The 22,157-nt window shown below is 42.2% G+C and overlaps 1 protein-coding gene across 1 annotated transcript in view; it reads right to left on the bottom strand.

Annotated features, from left to right (window-relative positions):
- Positions 1-22,157, bottom strand: part of LOC127055289 (vitellogenin-2-like) — a 40,108-nt gene that overhangs the window by 7,032 nt on the left and 10,919 nt on the right. Inside the window, exons 12-29 of the mRNA XM_050962094.1 lie at positions 21,181-21,398; positions 20,967-21,064; positions 20,158-20,282; positions 19,503-19,604; positions 18,855-18,974; positions 18,560-18,749; positions 18,054-18,147; positions 16,938-17,123; positions 15,373-15,517; positions 14,446-14,674; positions 14,183-14,358; positions 9,278-9,688; positions 5,666-5,716; positions 5,390-5,491; positions 3,931-4,143; positions 3,688-3,830; positions 2,022-2,160; positions 1,047-1,182 (exon numbers count right to left, since the gene is read on the bottom strand). Coding sequence (XP_050818051.1) covers positions 1,047-1,182; positions 2,022-2,160; positions 3,688-3,830; positions 3,931-4,143; positions 5,390-5,491; positions 5,666-5,716; positions 9,278-9,688; positions 14,183-14,358; positions 14,446-14,674; positions 15,373-15,517; positions 16,938-17,123; positions 18,054-18,147; positions 18,560-18,749; positions 18,855-18,974; positions 19,503-19,604; positions 20,158-20,282; positions 20,967-21,064; positions 21,181-21,398 — 2,878 coding nt within the window. The remainder of the gene's footprint in view (positions 1-1,046; positions 1,183-2,021; positions 2,161-3,687; positions 3,831-3,930; positions 4,144-5,389; positions 5,492-5,665; positions 5,717-9,277; positions 9,689-14,182; positions 14,359-14,445; positions 14,675-15,372; positions 15,518-16,937; positions 17,124-18,053; positions 18,148-18,559; positions 18,750-18,854; positions 18,975-19,502; positions 19,605-20,157; positions 20,283-20,966; positions 21,065-21,180; positions 21,399-22,157) is intronic.

Genomic DNA, 22,157 nt, shown 5'->3' with positions numbered 1-22,157 from the left:
TCATGTGATGTAAATGAGAGCAGAATTTATCCCACCATGTTAATAATAATTACCACATCATTGGCTTCAGAGGAGTAGCACCAGAAAATGGAGTTCCATGACAGAGTATTTCACAGCTTATATGGGCTTATTGATTATACTGAGTTTTATCAGGATTAGAGCTGGTTAAGAAACAGAAAACAAATGCTTCAGAATATGAGCATTCTCCCCAACCCACTTTTCACTGAAATGTCATTCTCAGAAATTTTCCTACCAGCTCTAATCAGCTTTGACTTCAGTAAAGTTGCTTCATGGGAATTTGTCCCATGGATTTACACTGGTGTAATTGAGAGTAGAATTGGCTCCTATATGTTTTCTTATTAAAAGTTTCTGTAACAATCATAGAGACCAATTCTGCAGTCCTCCACATTGAGCCAAATTCAGCTGTGATACAAATCTTTTGACTTCAGATGAACAGTGTCCATTTGCACCAGTGCATAATCTGTCTCTTTCATTGAAGATTTTACCTGAGAAAGGACCGCACAACTGGGTCCTTAATATTTCATTATTGAAAAAGTAAACACTTAAAAACACAAATAAAGGAGGTGAGATTATGGCCAAGATTTGCAAAAGTGATTTTGGGTGCCCTTTAAGGAGTCTAAAGCAGGTTGCCCAAACACTGAAGTACTCAAAATGGTTGATCACTTGTAAATCTTGGTCACACTTTCCAATCTAATTTTATCCAGGATTCTTAAGAGATAATGAATCTGACACAAAATAATGTGCAAATTTGGGAGAATGTGTGTTTTTAACTGCTGTCAATGGGCAGACTCAAACCCTAATTTCTGACCTGGATTTGAATATGTTTAGACATTAGTGCAATATATGGCACATTGAGCCAAATTCTGCTCTCACTTACACCTGTGCAACCTAGCTCACCTTGATTATAGATGTAAAGCTTTTTTGGGTGCAGTTCAATTTATTTTTTAATCAATGTAAAATAATTCCAAGTAATGAAAAAAAATGAGGCTATTAGTGCATGCCTTTGAAGATGATGAATTACTGACCTTTAAGGCTGTCAATGACTGAGGATGGTATTTTAGTGAAGAAATTCCAAGCAGGATACTGCAGCACTGGAGTTGATATATGTGGATCAAAAGGGAGTGGCAGTGGAAGGCTAATGTCTCTGCCATATATTGTGAGCTGAAAAGGAAATAGAAAATAGATTAGAATATAGAATATGTCAAATTTCCGTAAAACCAATATTTTTATGGTAGTATTCAGAGGGGGCTGTGTTATGCATTATCCTTTCACTGATCGAAATCTACGTGGGTCAGAAGTGAAAAGGAAAGAAAGTCCCTATTTGTCTACGCTACACAATGACTACACAGGTGCCACATATGAAGTCTCTGGAATAACAAAGGTGATACAGATTAGCTCTGAGGTTCATTAATGGGACTCTTTGAGGAAACATATACCATAGATCCCCATTGCTCAAATGGCTTGGGACCTGTTTACATGAGAGACAAACTCCCCAGATCTGTACTACCAGAGTCAAAATCAGTGAAGCCTCAACTGGAGCGATATCATTTTGAAAGGGCTACTGGTAGGACATTATCTGTCAGGGGTCCTCAACAGTAATTTTTTCTCTGTGTTTTTGGCCCAACAGAGCCTGGATTTGTCAACCTTCCAAGCATGCTGTCCTCTTCCCGGAGACTTGGGGAGGAGGTACTCTGAAGGCTGAACTGTTTTTTATTAGTTAATTAGTTGTTTGTTTATTTGTTCATGTATTTGTTATGCTGGCTCTATTGTATTTGCTGATTTGTTTTTCATCCATTAGAGTAGGGAAAAGTCAACTGCAAGATATTTTTATTACGAAACACAATTATGTAAAAGCACCAAGAGCATGGAATGGGAGATTATTCCTGTTTTTATAAACTGAAAAAAAATTTGTGGCTCAAGCCAAAACTCTCAACCTTCAATTTCGTGAGCACTAAAATTCTCTGGCAAACCTTTTTTAAAAAAAAAAGTAAAATATTTACATCAGGTAGCTTGAGAGCAACGTCACAGGTTCTTGGAGAAGTTAGAGCCATAACCAGAGTAGCCTGTTGAGAGGGATTGTTCTGTGCCCTTTGGGAAAATCCAAGCATGTATGCAACTGCTGGAACAAATGTGTAAAACCTGGAAGACGGAATAAGTGATTTAATTGATTTTCTGTGGAGAGTTTCATTTAAATTCCATTCATACTGAAACACTCATAATGAAGTAAATGCTGTATTTGGCATCTGTTAGAGAGCAAGCCTGTCATCGAGCAGTGTGTGTTAGTATGTGGTACTGTGCAGGGCAGGAGAGGCAGCAGTATCAAGACACTGAAAATTGCTACTGAATTCAGGAAGCCGCATGGCAGCATGCAGTAACCAGGATGGGATAGCCAAGCAGTGTTAAAGACATTCAATGTTGAAAATTGGGCATCCGCAGTCCATTAAATACCTAAAAACCAGACAGCTTGTTATTAAAGCCCCAATATGTGTTAACAGGATCCATTAGCATGAGCCCTTATGCTCACTTGGATTCTCACTGTGAAGAGATGATCATCATCAGTCCCTATTATAGGTTTGAGAACTGACTAAGCAATAAAAAAAATTGCCTCAAAACAAGTGTTGCCTCCAAAAGAATAAGAATGAACTCTGTTACACTCAGTCCCCTGTTTATCCTCCACAATAAGTGTATGTACTGTACATGAAAAAATGCATTCAGAACAGAATTGTCCAGGTATTCCACTGGATAGTTTCTATCTAGGATAGCAAGAGCAGATATTAGCCTTTCCAAGTAATCCAACCTAGTTTAAACTATGTTCTCCTCGAGCATCTGGTAGTAATCTGTTAACCAGGCAGCTACTATCCCAGTGTCTCCAACTAATATGTACATGTATGTATTCAGGTATCAAGAGAAGTTGCCATCTGTGTGTCTCCATATTAGACAACACTGATAAAAAAACAAACAAACAAACAAACAAAAAACCCAGCAGCGTGGCTGTGAACCCATAAGAGAAACCTATTCTGAATCTAGCATCGTACAGTTTTCTTATAATCACTGCCACATTAATGTATTCTAATTAGTATGTAATGAACTTTGTGTTTCAAATGGACCTATTGTGCTGCTCTAAGAGAGACTCATGATAAGGATTACACTCAAACAAAAGTGAATTGGAGACTAAGGCTACGTCTTCACTACCCACCGTATCGGCGGGTAGCAATCGATTGCTCAGGGATCGATATATCGTGTCTCATCTAGACGCAATATATCGATCCCCGAACGCGCTTATATTGATTCCGGAACTCCACCAACCCGAACGGAGTTGCGGAGTCCACATAAGGAGCCGCGGACATCGATCCCACGCCGTGAGGATGGTGAGTAATTCGATCTTAGATACTTCGACTTCAGCTACGTTATTCACGTAGCTGAAGTTGCGTATCTGAGATGGATTTTCCCCCGTAGTTTAGACCAGCCCTAAATAAAAAAGAGAGACCAATGTGTGGTCTGATCCTATGAAGATTTCCACATTCAGGAGTTTTGCCTGTGTAGGAACTGCAGGATTGTGCCTCGAATTGTTGAACGCTCATTGCTGAATATGCATTCTCCCAGTTTGATTATGCTGTAAAATAAGTAAAGAATTTAGATTTCAAAAAATGATGAGTCAAATCTCACCATCTTGCAGCTATTTTGATTCTTGAAGGAACTTTAGACCACTCTAACTTGATCTGTGTGGCTGGGTAATCAGCAAATTGGCCAGTTACAACTTTTCCAGCAATCCTGTATTCCTGGCAATCCTGGCCCCATTTTAGATAACTCTATGAGAGAGGAATAATTAATTTTATTTTAAATTTAAATATAAATATAAAATATAAATATAAAACATTTATTGTTGGTCAGATTATGTTTGAACCTTACCACTGCTTTGTAAGAATTTACTATTGAAGCATCAGCGCAGAGTTTCCATATACTTGATTCTGAGATGTTTGACACAAACACTTGTATCCTGGGTGTGGTGGAGTGTAAGTCTGTGTACAACACAAGCTGGAAGCCTGTCAGCTTTCTGTCATTTCGAATAGCACGAAGAATAACAGCCAGTATTGGAGGTTTGCTGTCTCCCAAGAATTTAGGCTAAAATCACAGAAGAAAAAGTCAGTTGAAACATTTTTAAAAGTAAAGTAAAGTACTACACTGAATGTCAGATAAATTAATATTTGTTAAAGGAATGTCTTTATTAAAAAAAAATGCTATGTACAGTACTCAGCAGAACCCTATCCAGAAATACAGTGAAATCCTTTAAGCATGTGACCCAGCTCCATTGAAGTCATTGGGAGTTTTGTCATTGATTTCCAGGGGAGCAGGATCAAACCTTAAACAAATAAAACAATAATGGAAAAAATCTTTTACAAGAGCAATTTCAGTGTACTCAAAGGAAACATGGAATAGAAATGTGACCTGACAAAGAACAGATCTTTTAGATTAACAAGCTTTGGGACTGAGCCTGCATTCTTTATTCATTCAAAACTCATAATGACATCAAAGAGCACAGGATCAGATTCTTTCATTGTACCAAACTGAAATTTTGTTAATAAATAACTGCCTTCTTAAACAAATACATTTTAACTTTTAAAACCATATTCATTTATATCAGATCTGTTCAGCATATTTACACTGCACAGAGAAAACATATTCATTAAGGTCCAGATTCTCTCTGTCATTCTTACATAGTATAGTACCTGACTATGCACACAGAGTAAAAATTCCAAAAGTCCCTAAGTCCCATTAACTTTCTGTGGAACATAGGTTCCTAAATATCTACGTCACTTCTGAAGATAGGACTTTGGCTCCTAAATCACTTAGGTGCTTTTGAAAATATTACCCATGGCCTTCTTGACATGAATGGAACAACCTGCAGAGAAAGGCGCTATTAAACATGCATCAGGACATCAGAATCAGGACCTAAGCAGTACAGGATGCAATCCGCTGTCAACACCAACCAGAAATTGCTGTAGGTCTGAGTCAGATACTTCTATATATGTTGAGTAGCACTTCACAAGTGGTCCCATTTATTTTAATGGGACTACTCACTTAGTAATGCACTATTCATCATTTGTAAGCATATCTGTTATGTTCAGTTATCCCACCCTTATTGGACATAGTAGTAAGAGCTATTCAGTGACAACTCAAGGCACAGTACTTCTATACTGGCAAGAAAGAGTTATATATAGACTCTTATAATAATTTATATATTATTTAATATAATAACGCACTAATTATATCTTTCCTTTGCTAATATCAGAATTTTACAATAGATGGAAATCCGTGGCAGTGTTGACAAAGTTTTCACCTGCTTTTGTTTCTTGTTGAATACACTCACCTGAGCACTTCCTCTGTAGCTGCCTTCATCACTACTCTCAAAAGAACTAGAACTGGAGGAAGAAGAGCTACTGCTGCTACTTGGGACTTTCTTTCTTGGATACTGCAACAATTGAAGAATCATCCTTAATCAAGTAACTTACCAAGACAGTTCACAGAAAGTGGTTCCACAAGTTATTTTTAACACTTTTCTTCTCAGTGGACCAAATCCTGCTCCCCCTCCCTGAAGTCAGTGAAACCAGCGTTTGGCCCTGCATGCACAGAGCAGAAAATTTACCTGTTCTCTGTGTGCCGACGTGAACCGATACTGATAAATTTCTGGATTAGCCTGTGAAAATAAACAAGAAGTGGAAGTAACTCCCATAAAAGCTGCTTTGGGTTACTGCTCAAAAAGGTGCAGCACAAAATATGGCAAAATATTAGATAAGAATTTCAGGCATAAAATATATGCAACACTCAAATCTGAGGCCTGGTCTACACTACGCGTTTAAACCGAATTTAGCAGCATTAAACCGATTTAACCCTGCACCCGTCCACACAACGAGGCCCTTTATATCGATATAAAGGGCTCTTTGAACCAATTTCTATACTCCTCCCGACGAGAGGAGTAGCGCTGAAATCGGTATTGCCATGTTGGATTAGGGTTAGTGTGGCCACAAATCAACGGTATTGGCCTCTGGGCAGTATCCCACAGTGCACCATTGTGACCACTCTGGAAAGCAATCTGCACTCGGATGCACTGGCCAGGTAGACAGGAAAAGCCCCGCGAACTTTTGAATTTCATTTCCTGTTTGCCCAGCGTGGAGCTTTGATCAGCACGGGTGGCCATGCAGTCCCAAATCCAAAAAGAGCTCCAGCATGGACCATACGGGAGATACTGGATCTGATCTCTTTATGGGGAGATAAATCTGTTCTATCAGAGCTCTGTTACAGAAGACAAAATGACAAAGCATTTGAAAAAATCTCCAGGCTATGATACAGAGTCCACAGCACAGTGCTGTGTGACAAGCGTAACGGAAAGCCAAAGAATCAAATGGATGCTCATGGAGGGAGGGAGGGGGACTGAGGACTCCAGCTATCCCACATTTCCCGCAGTCTCCAAAAAGCATTTGCATTCTTGGCTGAGCTCCCAATGCCTGTAGGGTCAAAAACATTGTCAGGGGTGATTCAGGGTATATCTCTTCAATTTACTCCCCTCCGCCCTGTGAAAGAAAAGGGAAAAAAATCGTTTCTTGCCATTTTTCAATGTCACCATATGTCTACTGCATGCTGCTGGTAGACACGGTGCTGCAGCGCTGAACAACAGCATCCCCTCCCCTTCCTTTCCTGATGGCAGACGGTACAAAATGGTGGAAAACAGTCATCATCCCATGATTGCTCCTGGCTGGCCTTGGTGAGGTCGGCTGGGGGCGCCTGGGTGAAAATGGGAATGACTCCCTGTCATTCCTGGCAGACGGTACAAAATGCTTGGTAACCGTCCTCACCATAGCAGCTGGAGCCTGAGCTCCATCAGGCCCCACCCCCTTTCGTATCTACAGAAAAGATTCTGTACTCCCTGGACTATCATAGCAGCGGGAGGCTGTGCTCCTCTCCCCCCCACCGTTTAATGTCCTCCCTGGACTATCATAGCAGCTGGAGGCTGCCTCCCCTCATTTTATCTTGCTAAAAAGTCAGTGTTTCTTATTCCTGCATTCTTTATTACTTCATCACACAAATGTGGGGACATTGCAACAGTAGCGCAGGAGGGTTGGGGGAGGAGGGAAGCAACGGGTGGGATTGTTGCAAGGTTACCCTCTAGAATGGCATGCAGCTCATCATTTCTGTGGGATCTCTGGGGCTCTGACCCGGTGCGGCTGTGCTCTCTGGCTCTCTAGTAGACTTGCCCCATATTCTAGGCAGGACTGACTCTATTTTTAGACAAAACATAAAGAAGGGAATGACCCATAGAGTCATTCCCATTTTTGTCCATGCACCCCCGGACGACCTCAGCGAGGCCAGCCAGGAGCACCCATGACAGCAGCAGACGGTACAAAATCATTGATAACCGTCATCGACAATTTCCAATTGCATACGGTACAAAATGATTGATAACCGTCATCGCCAATTTCCAATTGCAAACAGTACAAAATGATTGATAACCGTCATCTCATCGCCAATTTACAATGGCAGACGGTGCAATAGGGATGGTAACCATCTCTGCTACCTTGCAAAGGCAAATGAATGCTGCTGTGTAGCACTGCAGTACCGCCTCTGTCAGAAGCATCCAGTACACATACGGTGACAATGACAAAAGGCAAAACAGGCTCTATGGTTGCCATGCTATGGCTTCTGCCAGGGCAATCCAGGGGGAAAAGGGCGCGAAATGATTGTCTGCCGTTGCTTTCACGGAGGAAGGATTGAGTGACGACATTTACCCAGAATCACCCGCGACACTGTTTTTGCACCATCATGCATTGGGATCTTAACCCAAAATTCCAATGGGTGGGGGAGACTGCAGGAACTATGGGATAGCTACGGGATAGCTATCCACAGGGCAATGCTCCAGAAATCGACGCTAGCCTCGGTACATGGATGCACACCACCGAATTAATGTGCTTAGTGTGGCCACATGCACTCGACTTTATACAATCTGTTTTACAAAATCGGTTTATGTAAAATTGGAATAATCCCATAGTGTAGACATACCCTGAGTGACTCAGAGAATCTCAGAAGTTAGAGATGGAAAAGATCTAACTTAGATCGTCTAATCTATAACCATGAAGGCAGAGAGCAATCATAGAATCATAGAATCAGGGTTGGAAGAGACCTCAGGAGGTCATCTAGTCCAACCTCCTCTTCAAAGCAGGACCAACTAAATCATCCCAGCCAGGGCTTGGTCAAGCCTGACCTTAAAAACCTCTAAGGAAGGAGATTCCACCACCTCTCTAGGTAACCCATTCCAGTGCTTCACCACCTGCCTAGTGAAAAAGTTTTTCCTAATATCCAACCTAAACCTCCCCCACTGCAACTTGAGACCATTACTCCTTGTTCTGTCATCTGCTACCACTCAGAACAGTCTAGATCCATCCTCTTTGGAGCCCCCTTTCAGGTAGTTGAAAGCAGCTATCAAATCCCCCCTCATTCTTCTTTTCTGCAGACTAAATAATCCCAATTCCCACAGCCTCTCCTCATAAATCATGTGCTGCAGACCCCTAATCATTTTTGTTGCCCTCTGCTGGACTCTTTCCAATTTTTCCATGTCCTTCTTGTAGTGTGGGGCCCAAAACTGGACACAGTACTCCAGATGAGGCCTCACCAATGCCAAATAGAGGGGAATGATCACATCCCTCAATCTGCTGGCAGTGCTCCTACTTACACAGCCCAAAATGCCGTTAGCCTTCTTGGCAACAAGAACACACTGTTGACTCATATCCAGCTTCTTGTCTACTGTAATCCCTAGGTCCTTTTCTGCAGAACTGCTGCATAGCCACTTGGTCCCTAGTCTGTAGCAGTGCATGAGATCTTCCATCCTAAGTGCAGGACTCTGCACTTGTCCTTGTTGAACCTCATCAGATTTCTGTTGGTCTAGTCCTCTAATTTGTACAATATATTTTTATTACTTTGCCCAGTGCTCCATATGCTTCTAATTTCCAGCCATTGGATAAACAGGGAAGTAAGAGTAAATTGTACTAGTGCCACTGGACACTCTGGGTCTAATTCTGTCCCGATTATGTGAGTGTAATGCTCATTCAAGTCAATGAAGTTACTCCTGTGACCGGGCAGAACTGGTCCCTGTATCATTAATTCATAATGAATAATTTCTTGATTTATGATAATAAAGTGCATAAAGTAGCATAATTATTATCAGAAATATAATTCATACAGACCTGAAAGAGTCTGAATGAGTTACCTGCTGTTTGGAAAACTCGCTGTCACTGCTGCTGCTACAGCTCCTCACTGGTGTGTCACTTTTCCCTTGCTGTTCTTTGTTTGCAGCATGATCCTCTTCACTGCTACTGCAGCTTCTGCTGTTACTACTGTCACTGCTACTGCTGCTGTCACTGCTGCTGCTGCCACCACGACTACTACTGCTGCTGCTTCCTTCCCGTTGTCTAGGTTGCCATGTTTTGTCTTTCGTGTCCGTATTCCTGTATTTGTCACCAACAGAAGAGGAGGAGGAGGAAGATGATGACGAGGACGATGATGAGGGTGAGCTGGATTGATACTTAGCAGCTGGATCTGTGCTAATTTCTGCAATTTTGGCTTTATCTTTCTTGGTGGCCTGCTTCTTAAGATGCTGATGTGCACTTCTGTTTGCAGCCTGCAAGTCCAATCAAATGTTACTTTGAAGAATTATATCAGTTAGCGAGAATCATTTTCCTATCATAGTCAATGCAATGTTATTAAAGCCACTTGCATGTTCTTCACTTTCCAGGAATAATAGCTTCATTGCCTTGGGAATTATATATTATGTGTCACGAGGAAAACATTCAGGCCTCTTATTCCCCTATGTTGGAAACAATCTGTCTAAGACAGTGTTTCTCAAACTTCGGACACCTCTTGTGTAGGGGAAGCCCTTGGCGGGCCGAGCCAGGCCGGTTTGTTTACCTGTCCCATCCGCAGGTTCGGCCAATTGCAGCTCCCATTGGCCGTGGTTCACTGCTCCAGGCCAATAGGAGCTGCTGGAAGCGATGGCCAGTACGTCCCTCGGCCCGCACCGCTTCGAGCAGCTCCCATTGGCCTGGAGCAGCGAACCGCGACCACTAGGAGCCACGATCGGCCAAACCTGCGGACGGGGCAGGTAAATAAACCAGCCTGCCCACCAGGGGCTTTCTCTACACAAGCGGCATCCCAAGTTTGGGAAATACTGATCTAAGGGACAGGAGATTTTGTGATTCTTCCTCCAAATCCTTTGGCAGGGTTAGCCCTGCCTCTTGACAAACAGGGCACTTTGCCCCATAAACCTAGTTTTTCAGATGCAGGATATCTGCATGACACAGGGGAAGCTTTCTAGAGGCCCAAGATCTCCACACAGCTCCCTTGGCTCCCATCCTCCTTTGTAGAACAGCTCCCTTTGGGGTCTAGTCACTTTCACATTCTGTATCTCATCATACACTAGCACAATGCTGCAATGTTTGCATTCTAAACACTGAGAGGGAAGGTTTCATATAGAATCATAGAACTGGAAGGGACCTTGAGAGGTCATTCAGTCCAGTCCCCTGCACTCATGGCAGGATTATCTAAACCATCCCTGACAGGTGTTTGTCTAACCTGCTCTTAAAAATCTCCAAAGATGGAGATTGCATAACCTCCCTAGGCAATTTATTCCAGTGCTTACCCACTCTGACAGTGAGGAAGTTTTTCCTAATGTCCAACCTAAACCTCCCTTGCTGCAATTTAGGCCCATTACTTCTTGTCCTAGCCTCAGAGGCTAAGAAAAACAATTTTTCTTCCTCCTCCTTGTAACAACCTTTTAGGTACTTGAAAAATGTTATCATGTCCCCCCTCAGTCTTCTCTTTTCCAGACTAAACAAACCCATTTTTTTTCAATCTTCCCTCATAGATCATGTTTTCTAGACCTTTAATAAATTTTGCGGCTCTTCTCTGGATTCTCTCCAATTTGTCCAAATCCTTTCTGAAATGTGGCACCCAGAATGGGACACAATATTCCAGTTGAGGCCTAATCAGCATGGAGTAGAGCAGAAGAATTACTTCTTGTGTCTTGCTTACAACACTCCTGCTAATACATCCCAGAATGTTGTTCACTTTTTTTGCAACAGCGCTACACTCTTGACTCATATTTAGCTTGTGATCCACTATGACCCCAGATCCACTTCCGCAGTACTCTTTCCTAGGCAGTCATTTCCCGTTTTATAGGTGTGTAACTGATTGTTCTTTCCTAAGTGGAGTACTTTGCATTTGTCCTTATTGAATTTCATCCTATTTACTTCAGACCATTTCTCCAGTTTGTCCAGATCATATTGAATTTTAATCCTATCCTCCAGAGCACTTGCAACCCCGTCCAGCTCGGTATTGTCCGCAAACTTTATAAGTGTACTCTCTATGCCATTATTTAAATCAGGGGTCAGCAACCTTTCAGAAGTGGTGTGCAGAGTCTTCATTTATTCACTTTAATTTAAGGTTTTGCTTGCTAGTAATACATTTTAATGTTTTTTAGAAGGTTTATCTCTATAAGTCTATATATTATAGAACTAAACTATTGGTGTATGTAAAGTAAACAAGGTTTTCAAAATGCTTAAGAATCTTCATTTAAAATTAAATTAAAATGCTGATCTTACACCGCTGGCCTGCTCAGCCTGCTGCCAGCCTGAGGTTCCATTCAGCTAGGCCAGCGGCAGGCTGAGCAGGGCCTGTGGCCGGGACCCCAGCTGGCAAGGGGCTGGCAGCCAGAACCCCAGACCGGCAGTGGGCTGAGCATCTCAGCCCACTGCCACTCAGCCTGCTGCTGGTCTGGGGTTCCGTCCACTGGCTCCTGCCAGCCAGGGTCCCGGCTGCTGACCCTGTTCAGCCCACTGCCAATCTGGGGTCCCGGCCCGGCCCACATACAGTGGGTACCTACCTTCTCCCTGGTTCTGGCCCATTCTCTTCCTCTCTCTCTGCACTGAGCTGAGGGTGGGAGTGCACTGAGCACAGGGCTGGGGGTTGGGGTGTAGGGTCTGGCCAGGAGCTACAATGAGGGAGGGGGCTCAGGGTTGGGGCAGGAGGTCTGGGTGTGGAGCGCTTACCTAGGCAGCTCCCATTTGGTGTGAGGGGTGCAAGTGGGAATGTGGGGGGGGTGCAGGAGCTTCTGTTTGGTGTTCAGGGTGGGGGTGGGGATGTGGGGGGTTCAAGAGTCAGGGCATAGGGTGTGGGGGGGATGGGTATGTGTGGGGGTGCAGGAGTCAGGACAAGGGGATGGAGGTATGTGAGAAGGGTGCAGGAGTCAGGGCAGAGGGCTGGGAGCATGTCAGGGGGTGCAGGAGTCAGAGCATGGAGTGTGGGGGAGCTGGATATGTGTGTGGGGTGCCAGAGTCAGGACTGGGGTCGTGGGGGGTGCAGGGGTCAAGGCAGGGGCTAGGTGTGTGTGAGGGGGTGCAGAGGTCAGGGCAGGGGTGTGGGGAGTGCAGGGATCAGGGCAGACAGGTGAGGGGATGGGGAGGTTCAGCAGTCAGGGCAGGGGGATGGGGGTGTGTGCTGGAGTCATGGGGATGCTCCCAGCCCTCTGCCCTGAGCAGCTCATGGCAAGGGGCTGGAGGAGATATGCCCTGATTCCACCCTCCTTCCCCAAGGCCCCATCTCCACCCCCGCCTCTTCTCTGGAGCAGTGAGCACGCTGCAGCTGTGGTTCCAGATCTGCTTCTCCCCTTCCCTCTCCCCCGCCCCGCTCCAGGGCCATCAGCTGTTTGGCCGCAGGGAGGAAGAGGAGGAGGGGCAGAAACCCAGCATGCTGGATGAAAAGGTGGGGGAGGAGGGAGTTTGGCTGCCGGTGGAGGCTACCTTGCAGCAGTAGCTGGCAGGACCAAACTTCTGCCCCTGCCCCCGCAGGAGAGAGTGATGGGTGGGGGGCAGAGAAAAGCAGGCTGGGCCAGGCAGGATTTTTAATGGCACGCTGCTGCCTGCTGGGGTCCCAGCCATCGGCCCCACCCAGCCTGCTGCCAGCCTGGGTTCAGCAGCAGGCTGAGTGGCGCCGGCTGCTGGGACCCCAGCAGGCAACAGCATGTCATTAAAAATCAGCTCGTGTGCCGTCTTTGGTTGCCGACTCATGATTTAAATAATTGATGAAGATATTGAACAGAACCAGACCCAGAACTGATCCCTGTGGGACTCCACTCAATATGCACTTCCAGCCTGACTGTGAATCACTGATAATTATTCGCTGGGAACGGTTTTCCAACCAGTTTTGCACCCACTTTATAGTAGTTCAATCTAGGTTGCATTTCCATAGTTTGTTTATGAGAAGATCATGTTAGACAGTATTAAAAACTTTACTAAAGTCAAGATATACCACATCTACCACTTACCCCCTATCCACAAGGCTTGTTACCCTGTCAAAGAATGCTAGCAGGTTGGTTTGACATGTTTTGTTTTTGACAAATCCATGCTGACTGTTACTTATCACCTTATTATCTTCTAGATTTTTGCAAATTGATTGCTTAATTATTTACTCCATTATCTTTTCGGGTGCAGAAGTTAAGATGACTGGTCTGTAATTCCCCAGGTTGTCCTTATTTCTCTTTTTAGAGATGGGCACTATATTTGCCCTTTTCCAGTCTTCTGGAATCTCTCCCGTCTTCCATGACTTCTCAAAGATAATTGCTAATGGCTCAGATATATCCTCAGTCAGCTCCTTGAGTATTCTAGGATGCATTTCATCAGGCCCTGGTGACTTAAAGACATCTAATTTGTCCAAGTAATTTTTAACTTGATTTTTCCCTATTTTAACCTCTTCTGATCCTACCTCATTTTCACAGGCATTCACTATGTTAGACATCAAATCGCGACCAACCTTGGTGAAAACTGAAACAAACAACAAACAACTTCTTTATTTGAAAAGTAATAATAAGATACTGAATAGGTCTGATCTGATTAGGCTTTTAACTCTTATTTCCTTCCTTTTTAGTTTAACAAGCCTAAACTACCTGACGCTGTCCCTGCAGCATATACTTTTCTTACTCTTTAGAAAATATTTACAGTTCTAACTAAATCAAACTGTTTTTTGTTCTGCAGCTTTCCCTCTAATTTTGTAGGACCATTTATTTTGTTTTGGTATTTTTTGTTGTTGTTCAATTATCTTTCATTTCAAACAAGTCAATTACCTTAAATATACTTTCAATTCCTAGGATCTTTGTCAGTTTTCTTTGAACCACGTCATCTGAAGTTGAATCATTATCTTCCTCTGACACTGGAGTTACCAGCTGGATTATTCTGAAAGCTGCTCTGGATCCTGCCTGAATCTCCAGCTGTATTTTGTCAATAGCAGCATCTGTATGGACTAAATACCAGACACATGCATTAAGGGATATATTGCTTTAGTTGTACTGATGTGGATAAACAGAAATGTTTGTGACTAATACAATACCTGGTTTCAAAACTAATTTGATTTCATGCTCTCCAACCAATCTGTATAGAAATGTATCTTTTAAGAAAGCAGCATCTCGTAATCGCAGTTTAAGGCAGGTTTGGCAACCCAAACTATGTAATTTGCTACAAAAGACTCGTGCATAAGATCTTCCTCCAGCTCTGTGGTGAAATTCCTCTTCTGGGCCATAAGAATATTTCTCAGACATCCTGCCAGAAGCTGTTCTTTGCTGCATTAAACAGAAACATGGCATATTTAAGGGGAATTGAAGGGGGAGCAAAAGTGACTCAAAAACTGGTACAGGACTCCCAAGCAGCAGCTGGCTCCCTTTTAAAGGGGATTCCCAGCATGAAGGGCACTTAGCAAAGCAGAGCCTGGGACTCTGTTACCATTTGCACTGATTCCCACAGGGCTTGGGAAGCAAAATGCACATGCTGCTCCCTGCCCTCTCCATCCTGCCTGAGGCCTACATCTTCCACGTGGATCTGATGTCCCAGTGAAGCCTCTCTATGGGGTACTGGGAAGAGGAAGAGAGCCCCATGGATATGGATGATACCTCTTACTGTGAAGAAACAGCCAGATCTGCACACTTAGGATCTACTCTGCACAGAAATGAGAGGAATGAGCAGACCAAGAGTAAGAATGCCATTACTTGGCCCATTACATTCTACTGCAGCAATGTTTATGAAGACTGATTTCAAATGGTCTGAACACCTAAGTCCCGTTGATTTCAACAGGAGTTGTGGGAGCTCAACACTTCTGAAAATCAGATCCATTATTTATCTATCTATCTGTTCATCTATCTATTCATTATCTATCCATCCATTTATCTACATATCAATTATTTATCCGTCCATCTATCATCTATCCACCCATCCATTATCTATCCATCTATCTATAATATACAAATACAGGAGTGTTAATTACCATCGTGACACCATTTATTGAAGATCTTTCTGGTGATTTAAAACGTTGCTCGGAGACATCCGATACAGCTTCTTCTGGTAGAACTGAAGATCTCTTTGATGAAGTTATCTCTTCTACATTTCTTGAAATAGCATAAACTTTAGTCCTGTGGGGATAGGCACAATACACTACTTGTAAATGACTCTGTTGATAATATACTTTATTCTGATTTTTCACAGGCCTGCTATTTTTAATCCAGAAGAGATAGAGGTGATGCTAGCTGGCAGAAGAAAGCAATCTGAAGAAATAACACGGGTTTTGACTGCTCTGCTTGTTGGTGGAGTCTACTCATCCCTTTCAAAAGACGTTCACAAGCTTGGGGTTGTTGGGGGCTCTCTGTTACTGTTGGATTCCCATGTAACCATAGTGGCTCAGAGTACTTTGTTTTATCTGTGGATAATAAGGGTAATCTATTACCTCTCCTTGCCACAGATACTGCCTTTGTCATGTCCAGATTGGACAACTGCAATACACTCTAAATGGAGCTGCCATTGACACTGCTCTTCATCTACTTAGTGGAATGCAAACTACAATTGTTCTGTACTGCACTGGCTCCCCATCTGCTTCTGGTTGAAATCAGGTGTTGGTTATATCCTGAAAATCCCTACATGATATGGATCTGGCTCTTTTAGAGGTTGTCTCTCTCCCTAAGTCTCACCAAAACTGCTGAGATGAACTGATGTGTTTTGAGGACGTTCTGTAGCTGTGATGACTTGAGAATTGGAGGTGGAGCACTTTCAGTCTAGGTCCCACCTATGGAACTCCTTCTTTCAAGTGGCCCTCCAGAACTTAAATTTACTGCCCTGCTGAGTACAGTTCAAGACACATCATGTTATGAACAATGGCTCTGCAATGGGCTATTTATGCTTAATTAGAGTTGATGCAGTATGTTGTTTAATGTGGACAGTTCCATTTAATCGGTTTCATATTTCTAGATGCTAACAGCATGAGAGCATAACAATTATTAACTAAATAAAATGTTAGAGTAGTTCAACTCTGTATGAGACAAACAAAGGATTACAAAGGCAAGGGCATTTAGAAGTGCAATAATGGCAATTACTCTACTAGTTAACTTGTATTTAACCACCAGAAGTGCACTGAGCCTGATTCTGTAGTCCTTACTTAGGCAAAACCCTCAATGGCTTCATTGCCTGAGTCAGGACTTCAGGATGAGGGCCATTCAATGACAGAGGACTGAAATCGCCGGTAAAGTGAAATACAAAAACATACATCCTGAACATGGTGAACAAAAGAAAATATTTAACATTCTATAACTATCCTACTACAGCAAAGTCTTAGCAAAAAGCCGTGTCTTTAACATTTTATAATAGGTAATTCACCATCAATTGTACAGAAGAGTTAAAACTAGGGTGACCCGATGGCAAGTGTGAAAATATCAGGACAGGGGGTGGGCAGTAATAGGAGCCTATATAAAGAAGAGCCCCAAATATCGGGACTCTCCCTATAAAATTGGGACATTTAGTCACCGTCGTTAAAAGTAAACAAAGTAAATATAACTGCTGTACCTTGCAGTCACTAACTTAGTTTCCTGGTGGCACGGAGTTGTTTCAAACTTCAAACTTTTATCTTTCATGTTTATTTTGGCATAAAATTTCATTGGGATGTTGGCATGGAACTTGGCATGAAATTCAAGACCACTCTGAAAGTACTGTGTATTGATCCCCATTATTGCCACTGTATGCATGTATATGCTGAAAGAGAGGGAAAATACAAACATGCATAACCATACACAATGATAAATATATACTTAGAAAGCAGACTTTGAAATGTAGAATTCGCTGTATACAAATTTCTTTTTTGGAAATCAGAGTTTGCTGCTATAAGAGGAAAAATGTCAATCAATTTATTGACAGATAAAGAGATATACCACATATGTGGAGGGGAGATCCATGCGACGAATTGTGGAGTCATGTGATAAATTAATTTAAAATGGACTGTTAGACCGCCTCACCTGCCCTCCCCACTTCTAATCCATCACCCCAGTTCTTATTCTAATATTAGAAAATCCTGAGCTCTTTCAAACAGCTGCTATTTTTTAAAATCAACTAGCTCCAAAAATATTCCTTCTTCCCCCCCTCAAAAAAAATTTCACTGGCCTGAGGCCCAGGATGACCATAGTTAGTGCTGCACCCATAGCAGCTTTTTTTCTTTGCAAAATATCATGACTTTACATCTCATATCACTCATCCCTGAAGGGGCAGAAATAGAAACTTTATGAGAAGTGGTAGACTCCCAGTTTGGATCTAGCACACACTGATATCACTGCAAGATCTGGGATAACATTACATTTTTTAGGTATAGAAAAGATATTTTATGTCTTGTTTAGAGATATTTATATGGTTTGCTCTGAGGCCTGTACAAATGGATTAATGATGGCTAAGACACTCAGCAGTGTAGACACAAAAAACATAATTCCAGGATATTTTTTTAAATGCTCTGTAATGTATGTGGCAAGTACAGAACATGATGATGTAGTGTGGAATAAAAGGTTTAAAAGGTTTGACCTATATAACTTACACCTGGCTTCACCCTCGTGAATAATTCAGCTACCTCAAATCCCTGCCAATAAAATTATACCATACCATGATATTTATATACATATTTATCCTAGTTTTTCTAACCTTGGGTTGATATCAGCATGAAGTTGCACATTGGCATCAAAGAACTGCAAAGGTTTAAAATTGCCAGATAAAGAGGGAGACATATTTACACCAACTGGAAGAGATAGAAAAGAATTATAGCAATGGCAAAACAATAAATTAAGGGTTCCAAATTGACAGTTTTGTTAAAATAATAATAATTAGCACTTAGGTAGCACCATTTCATCTTCAAAACACTTTACAGAATTAAGAAGGTCCCAGTTTTACCCTTGTAGTGCCTACTAAAATGAATCAGGAGTTACACACCTGTATCCAATGGCAGCATTTATATCCAGCTAATTAATTCTCGCACCACGTATGACATAATGATATATTACTACGTCCATATTAGAAATCGGGAACCTGAGACAAAGAAGGTAGGTGATGTGCCAAGACTACAGAGAGATTTAATGTTAGACCAGGGATTAAAACTCTGAAATTCCTATGTGTTGAGGTGAAACCATTAAATGATGCTTTTCAAACCTCACCATTGGCTGCAGCATGTATCAGACCGGTACTATATAAACTGAATTCTAGTGGCAGGCCAACACAGGTAGGGACAATGTGCCGAACTTCTCCTGCCAATATTGCCTGTGTCCATTGTCCTGCAATGCCTCTTTGGATTTGATTGATCACGTTCTTCACTAACATGTGCCTATCTGATGATTCAGTCAGAGCCTACAAAGGGACAAAGATCCAGAAGGTTAAGTGGAGGAAGCAGAGGGGCAGGGAGGAAAGTGTGAAGCCCCTCCGATAAAACAGAAAAATAGGAGCAGTCAATACCTTCACTGTCTGTTGGATGAGCTCCTTGTTGACGTCAACAAAGGCGAGCTCATGGCTAAATATTTTTACATAGGCTGATATGAGTGGGTTTTCAGGAGGCAGTTCCTTCCATCCCAGAAGCTAGAGAAAAAAAATGTCGCTTAATATATAGGACTGTATTAATAAATACTGGGTCACATCCTGAGGATGTTACTAGGCTTATTCAGGCAAAACTACCATTGACCTCACTGTGAATTTGCCCATGTAGCACCTGGCTAAAGACAACATGGTAAACAGTGGGGTACATCCAAGAAAACGCTAATAAAGAAAAAAATCCTATACAGCAATCATTTTTGTCAAGAAAATTGATATATTGTATTTTAACATGCATTTTAATTTTTGTATTAATTATTACCATCATCATCATCATCTGTACTGGCTCCAATTAGGGAGCAAGGCACCCTTGTGCTAGGCACTGACACATATACAGTGAAAAGATGGTGCCTGTCCCAAAGAGCTTGCAGTGTATGGCTAGATATGTCATTTGGGGCTGACTCCTGCACTCCACACTCACTGACGCTTCCTTGGGAGTTTAGGCCGGGTAAGAAATGCAGTAGCGGGCATTCCAGTAATATATTTCAAACAGATGTGAAGAAAGAATACACATACCGTTTTCCCAAGCACCTTCAATTTTTTGTACGTGTCATATTCAGCAAATGGGACGTTCTGTTTCCTGACAAGCTCTGTTAGGCTTTGTGTTTGGAGAGCCACCTATGCAAAACAAATAAAATCAGGCAGACCAGAATATCACATGGTTAAAACAGAGAGGGGGAAGGAGGATCAAAGTTAGTCTTTACTAGGTGAAAGCCATGAGGAAACTATTAATGGTGCAGAGAGAAAATATGAAGCGCCAGATTTAACCACTGTCATGAGCAGTCGGGCTCCATTAAAGTCAATAAAATTGCATCTGAGTATCTAGTAATCGATCTGGCTCAAAGAGTAGCGGGAAATCCCTAGTATAACCTTTAGACATATATTTGATAGGCAGTTATGGTTCAGGTTTACAGACAGATATTCAATGAGCCTTCTGAGAGTTCCTTTACTTCTGTTACATTTTATTCCGTACTTAATGCTTTCATAGCCTTTCTTATCAGAGTCTATAGGCCAAGAGGGCCACGGACAATTGCAATCAGACTCCCTCCCCAAGCTTTCCCTCCGCACCAGCCCCTATTCAGGGCTGTGGTGAAATGCTGCAGTCCATCCAGAAGGCTTCCATGAGAAATATTTGTATAGGTCTGATTGTTGTTCTAAATGTAATATTTACCTCAACAAAATCAGTTGCCGTATTTGCATAGTAACCTCTCAGTTTCATAGTTATCGCAGATGGCAACATACTGCTTGGACCGTTCATGAGATAGACTCTCCCAATTGCACCAGCTCTATATTCCGCTATAGTAGAAATCAAAATACAGCAGAGGTTTGGTTTTCACTGTAGTGTTCAATGGTACCTTGTGCACATAAGGTATAGTCACCATCTGTGTGTAATCATGTAAATAAGTCTGTCAGCATTGCTATTTCTATGGGTTGCCCAATCTTCATATGCCAGGGGTTCTCAGACCTTTGTACTGGTGACCCCTTTCATACAGCAAGCCTCTGAGTGTGCCCCCCCTTATACATTAAAAACACTTGTTTATATATTTAACACCATTATAAATGCTGGAGGCCAAGCAGGGTTTGGGGTGGAGGCTGACAGCTTGCAACCCCCTCATGTAATAACTTCACGACCCCCTGAGGGGTCCCAACCCCCAGTTTGAGAACCACTGTCATAAGTAAAGTCTCTCTGAGGGGAGAATTTGGGATCATGGCCATTCTGGGAGGTGACATGGCAGGTCTGAAGAATATCGGGTCTCTACACAAATATCTCAGTCCATAGCTGAAGTCTAGAGATCCATAGCATTCTCCATAGAGCCTGAAACATCTGCATTTTAGTTTTTCCTACTCCAAGAATGGACAAATCCCACTGCCAATGGCAGGATTTTAGTTGAAATTCATGGCATTTCATGGTTTTTCTATGGGAATTTTCTAAAAATATAGTATTAGCCAAAGCAGTTCCACAGCATATCTGGTACTCACGGTAATAACCACCAATGTGAATAACCTTGCTGTAAGGATAGCCCAGCCTGTCAAGTCTTGGGCTCAGTAGCTTAAGGGCAATGTTGCAAGCAGCAGATCTAAGTAAAATGGATAATAATGCTCCATAGTAACTGAATTCACTTTGCAAATACTTAGAAAATTGTAATGGAAATCACTACTTACAATTGAAAGTTTTACTTCTCTTTTTACTTACACATTATAGAGCTGTGGGATCCTGCTTATTGCCAAAACCTTCATATGGGAATATGTGAAACTGGCGACCTGCAAACTGCTCTCCTTTAGCAGAGCATTGGCCATAGTTGTTACGAGAGGAAGAGCAGGCTTAGTTTCAAAGATGACAACACAAGCCATCATTCGGACAGTAGGAGCAAGTGAATGGTCCACAAAAATCTGGAGAAGAATTTCCCGTACCTGGAGGGAAAAAAACCCACATTTCCAGAACCTGATAACTTCTTAAGGTGTATTCTCCCTTTAAAAGAATGCAGTTTGCACTGGTGAGCCACCCACACATATTGAGAGGAGAATAAAACTGAAAGTATGACCATCTTTGCAACGTAGGCGCTGATGCACAAAGATAAGTATTGTTGGAACACAATGAACAGAAGCAGGGGGGGATTGCCATTAATAATATGCCCAGTCTTGCAGTTTAGGATGACCTAATTCCCATTGACATCAGGGGGAGTATAGTGTGTGCAATTAGGGAAGGATCAAAGTAATTTGTATGCACCATTGGTTACACTACTTGCTATCAGTGGGACTCCCATACATAGATTGTTGTCACTTAGATACCACAGTGATGAGCATGGTATAAAGGCACAGACAGACAAATAGACAGTGAATTAACACACACTCTCTCTCCCCTGTATTATTTAAGTTCATAAAAGATCACAACATACGGTATAGGAAACGGTATTCTTTTTCATCTGCAGTTTATAATTCTGATAAAGGATCCTAAAAAACAAGGAAGTGCCTATCCTCATTACATTTTTATTGTTTTACTTTTTAGAATGAGCTCCCACAGTCCTTTTCTACTTAAAATTCACACTGATGTCAGTGTGAGCTTTGAGTGGACAGCAACCACATGATCAGGAATGCCTGTAATACTGATTATACACTTATTTGATTTTTTATTTATCCTCACATTGATCAACTTTCAGCTTATGCATTAAT

This window comes from Gopherus flavomarginatus, chromosome 7 (assembly GCF_025201925.1).
Source record: "Gopherus flavomarginatus isolate rGopFla2 chromosome 7, rGopFla2.mat.asm, whole genome shotgun sequence".
Classification (NCBI taxonomy): domain Eukaryota; kingdom Metazoa; phylum Chordata; order Testudines; family Testudinidae; genus Gopherus; species Gopherus flavomarginatus.
This window is presented reverse-complemented; position numbering and strand designations above follow the sequence as displayed.